Source organism: Lemur catta, chromosome 9 (genome assembly GCF_020740605.2).
Source record: "Lemur catta isolate mLemCat1 chromosome 9, mLemCat1.pri, whole genome shotgun sequence".
NCBI lineage: Eukaryota > Metazoa > Chordata > Mammalia > Primates > Lemuridae > Lemur > Lemur catta.
The window spans coordinates 101,649,302-101,661,798 of record NC_059136.1 but is presented as its reverse complement, the minus strand read 5'-3'; the positions used below and the strand labels follow the sequence as shown (position 1 = coordinate 101,661,798).

The window sequence follows — 12,497 nt, the reverse complement described above, 5'->3', positions numbered from 1 at the left end:
GGCCACAGATGGCCACACCTTGCCTGCCTCGTCGGGTGCCCCCCACCCCCCGAGCCTTTGGCAGCCGCTGGCAGCAACCGCAGCTCCGTCGGCCGAACACCGGGCGCCATCTCTCGCCCACACAGCGCTGTGCCAGACAGCACAGTAGTTGCCAGAAGTGCCCAGTTGTCGATTATTTAAGAAGAAGTAATTTCTAAATGGTGTTTTCAATATACTCTGAAAACTAAATTTCTAAAATAAAATCTCGAATTGGTAATAAATTCAGAAGTACAGAAGTTCTCATACTTGGTCCCAGAGGTAAACATAACCATTCCTTGTATAGCATTCCAGAGAGGGTACACGTCTATAGGCAAATACTTACATATTAAAGAGTAGATTTTAGTAGTGTATTTGAATCTTTTAGCCACGTGTCCACGTTCTGCCTTTGCTTTCATTTTAAACAGATAAAAACTCATCTGCCTCTTCCTGCCTTCTGTTACATCCTCACGGCCCATCCAGCTCTGGGACAAATCGATATCCTTGAAGGAGACCCCATTTCAAAGCTCTACCGGCCTCCAGCTACCCGCTGCTTAAGAGAAATTCTCCAGGTAATGTTTTTGTTTCTGACAAGTTCCTCAAGTGCTTTTGCTGTGTCTGTGTGCTTCATGTAATGTCACCCGTCTCTTTCTCTGCCCTCCCAGACTGGTGACCTCGGTACCCGCTGCAGTTTCTGTGCCAGGGTGATTTATCAAAGACCACAGGTAATCTGTCTGGCTCTTTCTCTCTCTCTCATAAGATGTTATAATGTATAATATATTATAAGTTTATTAAACGATAACCTCTATTAGGAATTAATGGAGTGCCAAAATAGAAAAGCATTTTTAAAATCCAGTTAAGCATGCTCCATGCTGAAGGGGTGGTAACTCCATTCCTTGTGCGGGTGTGGACTGTCAGCCGCTGTGCCAGGCACTGGGGTATAAAACAACCTAGCACAACCCTGACTGCAGAGATTCTCAGCTCAGTAATGCTCATTGTTCTCTGACACATAGGCTGGTTAAAGAAAAGAAAGAGAAGCTGAAACCTCGTTCCTGGGGTGGAAGCGGGAATCTGGAGATTGAGCTCAGCCGCTTCTGGGAACTCTGAGAGCCTTCCAAAGCTGAAGGGCCCCTCTGTGGTCCCTGTGAGGCCTTGGGCAGTCCTAGGGAGTGGCAGCCTAGAGGAGCTTGCTGTTCGATCAGCTAGGAGTAGATGAGGGAAAAGATGTCCTTCGCAGCCTCGCTGCACAGACGACATTCTATGAGAAACAGCTACGGGACCTCCACTCATGGAGGAGCATCCATGTAAACCTCATCACCCAAGAGACACAGGGAATATCCTGTTATGTCCTCGTCCACTCCTGGGTGGTGTGCAGCAGGTACACAAGTGCCCTCTGAGCGTTGCCTCCTCAAGGGTGTGTGCGGCAGAAGCCGTGGTCAGGGCTGCCTGTGCCTGCCCGGGCTGTTAGTGTGTCACCTGGGACCAACCAGGTCGGAACACCAGGGAATTGCCCGTGAGGGGTCTCGAGGGAAGGCAGGAAGCTGGCACCTGGGCAGGTGAGCTGGGCACAGGGTTGGGGTGGCACCAGGGGGTGTCTTTAAACCAGACTATGCCTGGTTACCAAGACCTGACAAAGCAAACCCCAGACCTTGTGCCTGTCACCTACACACTTGATGGAAATCTCCCCAAAGCCTGCATGCTTTCCACACAGCCACGGCTCTGCTGCCTGGCTCGGGAGCTTTTCTCTTCTGCTTAAGTTATCCAGAGTTATTCTCTGTTGTGCTTTTATTTTGAACAAGTTCTTTGCATTTTTCTGATCATTCTTAGGCAGTGGAAGAGCTATAGAATGACTAAAAGAATATGCTTCTTAACTTCCAGTCAAGTTCTTGATGACGTGCATATGTAGGAGCGTGTTGTATCAACCTATCTTTCGTCTGTATCAGGAGTAGGCCGACTGTTCGGTATTCTTCTTGTGAGTTTTTTCAACTTAAAAATGTGAAAACCTTAAATAAATTCAAAGACCATGCTTAGCTTGCAGGCCACACATGAGCAGGCAGTGAGCTGGTTTGGCCCACGGGCCATATTTTGCTATCTCGGGTCTACCGAGATCCCTGACGTTCTTCAAATGCTGAGTGGGCCGCAGGGCCTGGGAGCTGTGAAACAGGGAGAAACGCAACGGGACACGTGTCCCCTGGTGTCTGGCAGGCTGTCCCAAATGCACAGCGGGATGCGTGGCAGGGATGGGAGGAGGGAAGGGCCGTCGCCTGGCAACCATCAAGTGGGGTGCAGGCTCGTCACCTAGGGGTGCCAGAGGTTCTGCACGAGAACATGGTGCTGATCTTTGTACAAGAGAGTATTTTAAGGCTTTGTCTCAAGTAAACTTTGCGCTTCGGGTGTAAGGAGTGCGCCGCAGGTGATGCGCCAGTGACTGTCTGTTGCCTTCCTCTCCTCTGCAGCTGAACTTGTGCATCAGCTCACACAGATCCTGAAGTTTAAATAAGAAGTACCTTGCCCATAGAAACAGAAACAGAGAATTAAATTGTGAATATAAATGAACTTCATTTGGCTCTTCATTTTTGATTATCTGTATTTTGCCATCTTTAATTTCCATGCGAGATTTTTCAGTTTTTCAAACCATTATCATGTAAATACCATTTTATCTCAGCAGCAGTAGTGTACGTGTTCTGGGAATGTTGCTAATCCAGTGCCCACGATGCCTCTTGCTGCTGCAGTCCCTCTGTTCCCGGCAGGCGTGGCAAGGACGCAGCACACCTCCGCCACATGCTGACTGAGCCTGTGTAGTCACTTAGCCTCCTCGCCTCAGTTTCCTCATCTGCCAAATGAGTGTGACATTCTCTTACCGTAGTGGGTTATTCCAGGGTAAATTTAATAGTTTTGAAATGCCCTCTTTTTTCCATCGTTTTCCATTAATCTGTTTACCTTTTCATCACTTGACGGCTAATTAGTGCCTCTCCTGAGGAATTAGAGAATGATTAACAGAAGTGGCCCAGTGGTGTGCCTTGTGAGCTGTCCCAGTGCCCAGCTCGACAGGCAGGGGGCAGGGCCCTCAGCAAGGACAAGGGTGGAGCACAGGGTGTGTCTCTGACTTTCCAGGTCTGAAGCGAACTGCAGGCCAACTTCATGCTCCTCCACCCGTCTTGAGAGGGCCGGGTGGCAGGGCCACGCTGCAGGCAGAGTGCTGTCCTCTGAGCAGGCGCCTGGCCATGGCAGCACACGCTGCTGCCCGCAGCCCTCCCGCTGGGAAGGCCGGTGTCAAACCCTCACGCAAACCCAGGAGGAGGGGAGCGCTGGGGCAGAGAGACAGACCGTGAGCCGTCTGCCCGCGGCTGGGGGGGCCTGCCCCGGAAGTGGGGGAGCCGGGGTGCATCCATGGGTCCCGCCCTGTCCAAGAAGCAGCCCGCCCGTGAGCAAGGCTCGCAGTGGCTGTGTGCCTGGGCAGTGATGGTCCTGTAGTCGGGAGACAAAGACCCAGAACCCAATGGAGCAGGTTCTTTGATCCACTAAAATTCTGCCTATCTCTTGCTTTTGTGGGAAAGAGAATCGCTAGAAACCACCTTCCTCGGGGAGGAATTGACGTAAGCGGAGTCCTGGGGCCAGTCCGTAATCCAGCCAGTGGCCCGCACCCTCTGCAGGAAGGGTCTGCTGTGGCATGGGGCCTGCCCCGTCAAAACAGACGCAGTGACTAAGTCATGAAAGTGAAAAAGACAGACATTTTTTATATTTAACTTTTATTTTGTAATAATGATAGATTCAGAGTAGATTGCAGAGAACTGTACAGGGAGCTCTGTGGCACCCTCCTCCATGCCAGCACCCCGCACCCGCAGCACCCCGCACCCACAGCACCCGCAGCACCCCGTACCCGCAGCACCCCACACCCGCAGCACCCCGTACCCGCAGCACCCTGCAGCACCCCATACCCGCAGCACCCCACACCCGCAGCACTCCGTACCCACAGCACCCTGCAGCACCCCGTACCCGCAGCACCCGCAGCACCCCGTACCCGCAGCACCTGCAGCACCCACAGCACCCGCAGCACCCCGTACCCGCAGCACCTGCAGCACCCACAGCACCCGCAGCACCCCGCAGCACCCCGTACCTGCAGCACCCGCAGCACCCCACACCCGCAGCACCCCGTACCCACAGCACCCACAGCACCCGCAGCACCCACAGCACCCGCAACACCCGCAGCACCCGCAGCACCCCGTACCCACAGCACCCGCAGCACCCCGCACCCGCAGCACCCCATACCCACAGCACCCACAGCACCCGCAGCACCCGCAGCACCGTGCACCCGCAGCACCCGCAGCACAGAGTCAGGCCAGGAAACCAACGTCGGCATGGTCCACAGAGCCCACTCGGATGCCACCGTCATACCTGTATTCTGTGTGTGCGCACACGCTTCTACGCAAGTTTGTCCCACGTACGGCCTTGTGTAACCACCACTGCTGCTGTGCTGTCACCACAGGGTCCCTTGGTTCCCTTCATAGCCACACCCGTCTTTGCTCCATCCCCAGCCCCGGCAACCGCTCATGTGTTCGCTGCCATTATAATTATTTTATGATCGTTACGTGAATAGAGCCATGCGGTGTGTGTCTGTATCAGTTTCCCAGGACTGCCATATAAAGTTCCAAAGACTAGATGGCTTCAAACAATAGAAATGTATTCTGTCACACTTCTGTTTCCTTGTTTTTTATTTTTGGGTTTTTGTTGTTGTTGTTGTTGAGACAGAGTCTCACTCTGCCGCCCGGGGTGGACAGCAGTGGCCTCACTGTGGCTCACTGCAGCCTCCAGCCCCCGGGCTCCGTGCGGTCCTTCTGTGTCAGCCTCCGGGGTGGAGGTGCACACCACCGCGCCCAACTGCTTTTTTTTTTCCATTTTGGTAAAGACAGGGTCTGGCTCTTGCTCAGGCTGGTCTCAAACTCCTGAGTCAAGCAATCCTGCCGCCTCGGCCTCCCAGAGTGCTAGGAGTAGAGGCGTGAGCCACCGCGCCCGGCCTCTGTCACACTTCTGCAGGCCGGAAGTCTGAAATCAAGGGTGGGCAGGGCCCTGCTCCTCTGGCAGCTCTAGGGAGGACCCTTCCCGCCCCTGCCAGCTTCCGGTGTTCCCTGGCGCAGCACTCCAGCCACGCGGCCACCTTCTCGCTGTGTCTTCACGCTGTCTGCCCTCTGCGTGTCTGTGTCCAGATGTCCCCGTTTTATAAGGACACCGGTCCGTTTTGGATTAGGGCCCCTCCCCCCAAATGTCCTCATCTTAACTTGGTTAAATCTGCAAAGACCCTCCTTCCAAACAAGGCCACATTCTGAGGTACTTGGTTGAAGTCCTAAATGCCAACAGATCTTTTTGGGGGGACACAGTTCAACCCGTAACAGATCCTTTTGAGACTGGCTTTTTTCAATTAACATAATTCTCTGGAGATTCATTCAGAGGACTAATGATGTTGAACATCTTTTCATGTGTTTGTTTGCCATCCATATATCCTTCTTGGTGAAATGTCTGTTCACGTCTTTTGCCCACTGTCTAATTGGATTTCTTGTTAGTTTACTGTTGAATTTTTAAAGCTTTTTATATTTTCTAAATACAAAGCCTTTGCTGGGTATGGGATTTGCAAATATTTTCTCAGGGTCTGTAAATTGTATTTTCATCTTTTTAACAGGTTTTTTTGTTTTTTTTTTGTACAACACAAAAGTTTTTAATTTTGATCCAGTCAAATTTACCAACTTTTCCTCTTACGGATCATGGTTTTGTTGTCCAGTCTAAGACAAGTTGAGTCTCTTTGCCTCATCCTGGGTCCCAAAGTTTCCCTCTTAAGTTTTTTGCTAGAATATTTATAAATTTACATTTTACATTTGAGTCCGTCATGTATTTTGAGTTGGATTTTGTACAAGGTGCGTGGTTTAGGTCAAGGTTAGTTTTTCCACCTTGGATGTCCATTTGTTCCAGCACCATTTGCTGATAGACCATCCTTCCTCCATCGAATTGCTTTTGTACCCTTGTCAAAAGTTAATTGGGCATATTTGTGTGGAAGAGATCTGTTAGGTTTCTACATCATCCATGCTTAAATACTTTTCCTGATTACATAGGGCTGTAAGAATTTTTCTGATAGACTTTATTTTTAGAGCAGTTTTAGGTTCACAGCGAAACTGAAATCAAGATATAAACATTTTCCATACGCCTTGTGCCCACACACATGCACAGCTTCCCCCATTGTCGACACCCCCCACCCGAGCGGAACATTGTCACAACTGATGAACCCACATTGGCACTTCATTAGCACGCAGAGCCCATAGTTTACATTAGGGTTCACTCTTGGTGTTGTACATTCTGTGGGTTCGGACAGATATATAGTGACATGTGTCCATCATTTTAGTATCATTCAGAGTAGTTTCGCTGCCCTAAAAGGCCTCTGTACTTCATTTATTCATTTCTCCCTTTCCTAAGCCCCTAGAAACCACTAATCTTTTTACTGTGTCCATAGTTTTGCCTTTTCAGAACGTCATATAGTTGGAATCACACAGTGGGTAGCCTTTTCAGACTGGCTTCTTTCACTTAATAATATACATTTAAGTTTCCATGTCTTTTCATGGCTTGATAGCTCATTTCCTTTTGAGTACTGCATAATATTCCACTGTCTGGATGCACCACAGTTTATCCATTTGCCTACCAAAGGACATCTTGATTGCTTCAAAGTTTTGACAATTATGAATAAGAAGAGATCTATTTTTAATAAAGTTTTAGCGATGAATTATTGGTACTGCTTCAAATTAATTGGTTATTGGTATATTTTTACAGATGATTTTGTTGTTACTTTATTCATAACCCCAATAGTAGAGATAACTTGATAGTTAATCTTTCTCTGAAGCAAGTTGGAGAAAAAAAGTTTGATAGTTAATTTCAAAGGAAATTGGAACATTTTTGTTCATATTTTGAAAGAGAAACTACAGGCCAAATCCATAGTATTTAAAAAGAGCATCTAAAATCTTTGAAGATTGTCTGAAGAACTCTTAACCTCTTGTAGATATCTTTGCCTTTCCTAAGGTGTTCACCAATTTTTAAAATTTTGGTTTTGTCAATTATTCCAAAAATATTCTTTATAACTCCAGGGTCCAGTACAGGCTCATACAATGCATTTAATTGCCATATCTCTTTCATCTCCTTCAAATGGAGTACTTCTTCATCTTTGCTTATCTTTTACGGCCTTGACTTTAAGAATACTGGCCAGTTATTAATACTTAGGAAAATGTCCATCAGTTTAGGTTTGTCTGATGTTTTCTCATGAATAGATTCAGATTATGCATTTTTGACAGGAATACCACATATAAATAATTCTGTGTTCATATCAGGAGACACACAGTTAACTTGACCCAGAACTGTGATGTTTTATCAGTTGATAAAGATGGTATTTTCCAAATTTCTTCACGCAAAAGTTAACTAGTATTTCCTTCTGATTAATTAATAAATAAGTATTTTATGGGGAGATACTTTGACCGTGTAAATATCTTCTTTCTTATCAAACTTTTATTTTAACATCCATTATGATTCTTACCTGAGTTAATTATACTCTGTGGCCAAATGGTAAATTTCTAATTTCAGCATTTCTTCTATATTTATTAGCTGGCATTCTGCTGTAATTAGGAGCTTTTCATTCCCCTGATTTATTTATGTGGTCACTTATTTATTTATATCAGTATGGAACAATGGATTCATTTTTTATTCAACAGATTATAATCCATTACTATTGTTCATTTTGGTGCTCAAATCTTCCCATATTTAAGCTGGCTCCTGTGTCCTTAGGACATGTTCCCATCATTGTTGAGTACTTGCTTACTTTCTGACACAATAAGATGTTTCAGACTCAACTTTTGTTTTCTGAGCTTTGGAATCAGCCATCTTTTCAAGGAGCCCTGGTTGATTTTAATGGAAAATGGTATTCTTTAAAAAAATTTTTTTAAGACAGGGTCTTACTATGTTGTCCAGGCTGTTGTGCAGTGACTATTCACAGGTAAAGTCACAGCACACTACAGCCTCGTCTCCTAGGCTCAAGTGATCCTCCCTCCACAGTCTCCCAAGTAGTAGGGACTACAGACATGCACACCACACCCTACTGAGAATGGTATTTAGAACCCAAGATCTGGGTTTAGACTGCTATTGGGCTGTTATTGCTTCTAGGCCCTCTCAGTGGACAGAACAAGGACATATGTGTATGTATATTCATGCACACACACATAAATCCATGTCTACTTCTCTATTTCTGTCTATCTGAAATCATGATTTTACACCAATACTCCCAACTCTAAACCATCACCACAGAATTTACTGGAGGCTTCCCCAATTCCATGTGCATATCTCTAGCTTCTCCAGCAGTGAGCAACCAAGCTCCACCAGCCTCAGTGTGACTCAGACTGCTTGTATGTAATCAGCCTTCCAGCCACAGAGGCCCCTCCCGCGCCCCACCCCCAGCTCCTGACAATGAAGTCACCTTCTCTGCCCAGTCTGGTTGAGCAGCCACGCAGAACCCTCAGCCTGACCACATCGTCATGCCACCAGCACCACCTGAGTCCCAAGCTGGCTGCGTCCTAGGCCCCCGCCCGGCTGGCCGTCCTTGGCCCCATTTGCATCTGCTGAATCCCAAGCCCTAACCAAGGGGAAGGGGCAGAACACCAAGTGAACAGAACTTGAAAAGGCATTACAACTTTTACAGATAAGAAAAAAATCAATATATATACATATACATATATATATAATAAAATTAATGAAGAAAAAAAAGAGAACCTGTTGCAGGGATAACAAGTATGTGACACGTGCTGTATTCAGAGGCCTTGCACAGAGTCTGGGGGCCAGTGAGATCTGTCCCTGACCCTCGGGGGACTTACAGCCTCCCAGAGAGACTGATGTGTACGCACTAGATAGAAAACAATGTGGTAATTAATTAACATTCTAGGACTAAGCACAAGACTAAGAGGGAAAAAATGATGATGTCTACCTAAGTGGGTCAGGAATGACAGAGCCCTGCTGCGCTGCCCAGCAAGGCAGGCCTTCAGCCAGGCACAAGGTCGAGGCTCTGGGGGCACAGCCTTGTGAATGGGGGCTAGTGACCAACATGTGCAAAGTCTACTGCAGGTTTTAAAGTAAGTTTAAAATAATATCTTAAATTGTTACTATTAGTAATAATCCTCTAAGATTGTTGCTTTAAGAAATTTTAGATATAGGAATAGTTAATGGTTGTTACTGTGTCTTCACATTTTAGCCAAAGAGTCTACTGCTTCTGGAGCAAAGGGAGGTCTGGCTGCTGGTGACTGACACCAGCCTGCAAGCGGGGCATGGGAGTGACCCAGCGCTCCCCAAAACCCTGCCGGTCTGTGTGTCCCCCGCCTGTGTGCTGGGCCCGGAAGTCCTGGAAGCGTTCACCGTGGCTGCTCCTCACACCATCCTCTTCAGGGACGCTGTCCGAGACCAGGGTGTGCTTGCTGTGTCCCACAGCTGTGATCTAGGGGCGCCTGACTGCTGCCCACAAAATGGCTCGTGTGGCTTCTGGATGCTCCATGTTGCCTGGGCCCCATCAGCACTTGCACGAAGCCTGTCACAGACGTGGCCTGAGGTGGGAGGGGCCCGCTGTCGGCCCCGGGCTTTCACTGACCCTGTCATGGCCGCTGGGCAGAGCCAGCACCCCGCAGAGATGCCACTGGTCACTCCGGGATTGCCTGTCGATGGCACGCTGTGCTGCTGCAGAAGCCACGTGAAGTTGTGGCCTAGAATATCGTTTTTAAAACAAACCAAAAGCTAGAACGTTATAAACGTATATGCTTAGGTCGGTCAGTCCTTTTGTCCAGGGATCAAACTGGAATCCTGCCTAAACTATATATTTTTTAATTTTATTTAAATATAATTCACATACCACAAAATGTACCATTTCTGGATTGAATCTGAGTCTGGTGTTGCTCACTGGCATGGTGCTGTGTCGCAGGTCCCTCGCGGGCGCCCGTCCCCACAGCGCTGGGGGCCAGCCGAGGAGCCTCTTCCCCGCTGGGGACGCCACTGCTTTGTCAGTGCTTCAATAATCCGAAGTGTCTCCCTTGGCAGGTCGAGTTGTTTGTGTTGAGCGGACTGTCCTCCTACTTCAAAAGCCACTTTTGTGTGTGGCCTCTGGCGCTTGCCCCTGCGAGCTGCCTGGCCCGGTGACGCTGGACCGGCTGGACCCCACCACACCCGTCGGCGCCATCTGCAGTGTACAAGGTGGGCATCCGTGTCGCTGGAAATGGCATTTGTGTTGTTGCAAGCACAGTGCTTACTTTGTGTGCCTTTCCCCGTTCATCAGCAAGTACTTGCCGGGTGGCTGCTGTGTCGCAGATGCCAGCAAACCGGCAGCAGCTCTGGTGTGGCGCTCACCGTCTGTACAGCCAGACGGGGTCGGAGTGCAGGGACACGGGACCTGCGAGCCTCACCGTGTCTGGGAGGGGAGGGGGGCTCCCCAAGGCCAGGAGGCTGCAGCTGCCAGCTCATGGGCAGGTGGGGCGACTCAGGTCAGGGCTGGGGGCAGGAGGAACGTCTCAAGGAAAAAGAGCAGGACTCACCTTTGCCGCCACAGGAGAGCGGGGTGAGCGGGGCGCTGGGGAGGCGGGCAGGCTGCTGGCCGCAGGGAGGGCCTCCGAGTGGCAAGCGGCGGGTCAGGAGCGGCGTGGAGGGGCTGGTGGCCGTGAGGACGGCAGTGGGGAAGTAGATCCAGGAGTGGAATTAGGATGAACGTTCACAGTCGGTGAGGAATTGGGCACAGAGGGAGCAGGGCATCCCTGCAGATGGGGACGTGCCCGGAGACCCCCACGCTCCTGGCTCAGATGAGGAGGCCGTGGCCCTGCTGCTCCCTGAAGGGCGTGGTGCGTGGGGCCAGCGCCGACGGGGCCACCTCTGTTCCCGCTGGACAGTTTGGGTGTTTCGAATACATCTGAGATGTTGCAGCAGCTGCTTGGGTATATGAGTCTGGAGCTGAAAATAGCATTAATACTTTCTTTTTTAACTTTATAAAATTTGTATTACTAAAAGTAATACATGTCCGTTGGAAACAGGGAAAGATGGGTGAAGAGAAAGGTCACAGCCTCCTGCCCACACCCACCCTGCGGGAGCACACGGGAGCACACGGCTCGCTGCCGTGAGGGAGCCTGCGTGTTTGCAGAGCAGGTGGTTTGCTGCGTGTCACTCTGGGGCTTGCTTCTCTCACTTAATGCTCCAGCAGGGATGAGAGAGCTCTAACCCCAGAGTTTAATAGTCAAATAATATTCCCTCAAATGAATGAACAAGCTGTCCCTCCACTGATGGCCATGCGGGGTGTTCTTGTGCTTTGCAGTTACAAGCAAGGCTGTAACAAGCATTCCTGGACATCAGTCCCTACTGATACCTGTAAGGGAGGATTTCAGGGGTTTAGGGTTCATGTACTTTTTAATCAAGTTTATTGAGACATAACTCTGTATCTCACACACCCTATAATTCACTCATTTAAAGTGTTTATAATATATTCACAAAATTGTGCAACCATCCCTACAATCTAATTTGGGAACAAAAAGAAACCCTGTGCCAATTATCAGTTACACCCTGTTACCCCCACCTCCCACACCCTAGTCTTAGGAAACCACTAGTCTACTTTCTGTTTCTATGGATTGCCTATTCTGGATATTTCATACAAACGGAATCGTATAATATGTGGTCTTTCATGATTGGTGTCTTTCATTTAGCAAAATGTATTTAAGGTTTATCTACAATGTAGCATGTGTCAGAATTTTATTGCTTTTATGGCAGAATAATCTTCATTGTACAGATATGCCACTTTTTGCTTATCTTTTCATCGGTTGATGGACATGTGGATTGTTTCTACCTTTTGGTTCTTGTGACTAGAACTGCTGTGAGTATTCATGAACTGGTCTTTGCTTGAGCACCTGTTTTTAGGCTTTGGGTGTGAATCCAGGGATGGAATTGCTGGGGCACGTGGTAATCCTGCATTTGACCTTTTTGAAGAATGCCAAAGTGTTTTCCAAAGTAGCTGTACTATGCATGGTTTTGTGTATGTTTATTATTTTTTATTTATGTTTATTTTTTTTCCAATGGACACCTATCTAGGAATGTGTGTAATAGTAAATGATATGTTGCTAAATTACTTTCCACAAAGTTTATAAAAATTCAAACTTCCAAAAGTAACATCTAAGATGGTCCGTTTTCCCCACCTTTACCCACCACGACTTCCTATCTTCTTAGAATTTTTGATGAACAAAAAAAAATTATTCCATTGTTGCTTTAAATCATATCCTGCCTGTGAGATTGAACACTTGTTCATTGCATTGAGGCCTTTGAACTTTCTCTTCTGTGCATCTCCCTGTGGGGCCAGCGCTGACACGGGACTGCAGCTGTGAATTGATGGCGCCTGTGGGGCCTCCATTTTCTCACCTGTAAAATGGGGCTAATAGAGTCGGTCTCAGAGC

At 48.2% G+C, this 12,497-nt stretch overlaps 1 protein-coding gene across 5 annotated transcripts in view; it reads left to right on the top strand.

Annotated features, from left to right (window-relative positions):
* The window catches only part of SPIDR (scaffold protein involved in DNA repair), a 415,406-nt gene that overhangs the window by 384,976 nt on the left and 17,933 nt on the right, over positions 1–12,497 (top strand). For all 5 annotated transcript variants that reach the window (XM_045561517.1, XM_045561518.1, XM_045561516.1 and 2 more), the window contains 4 exons: positions 444–587; positions 681–740; positions 9,281–9,491; positions 10,114–10,266. In XM_045561517.1, coding sequence (XP_045417473.1) covers positions 444–587; positions 681–740; positions 9,281–9,491; positions 10,114–10,266 — 568 coding nt within the window. The remainder of the gene's footprint in view (positions 1–443; positions 588–680; positions 741–9,280; positions 9,492–10,113; positions 10,267–12,497) is intronic.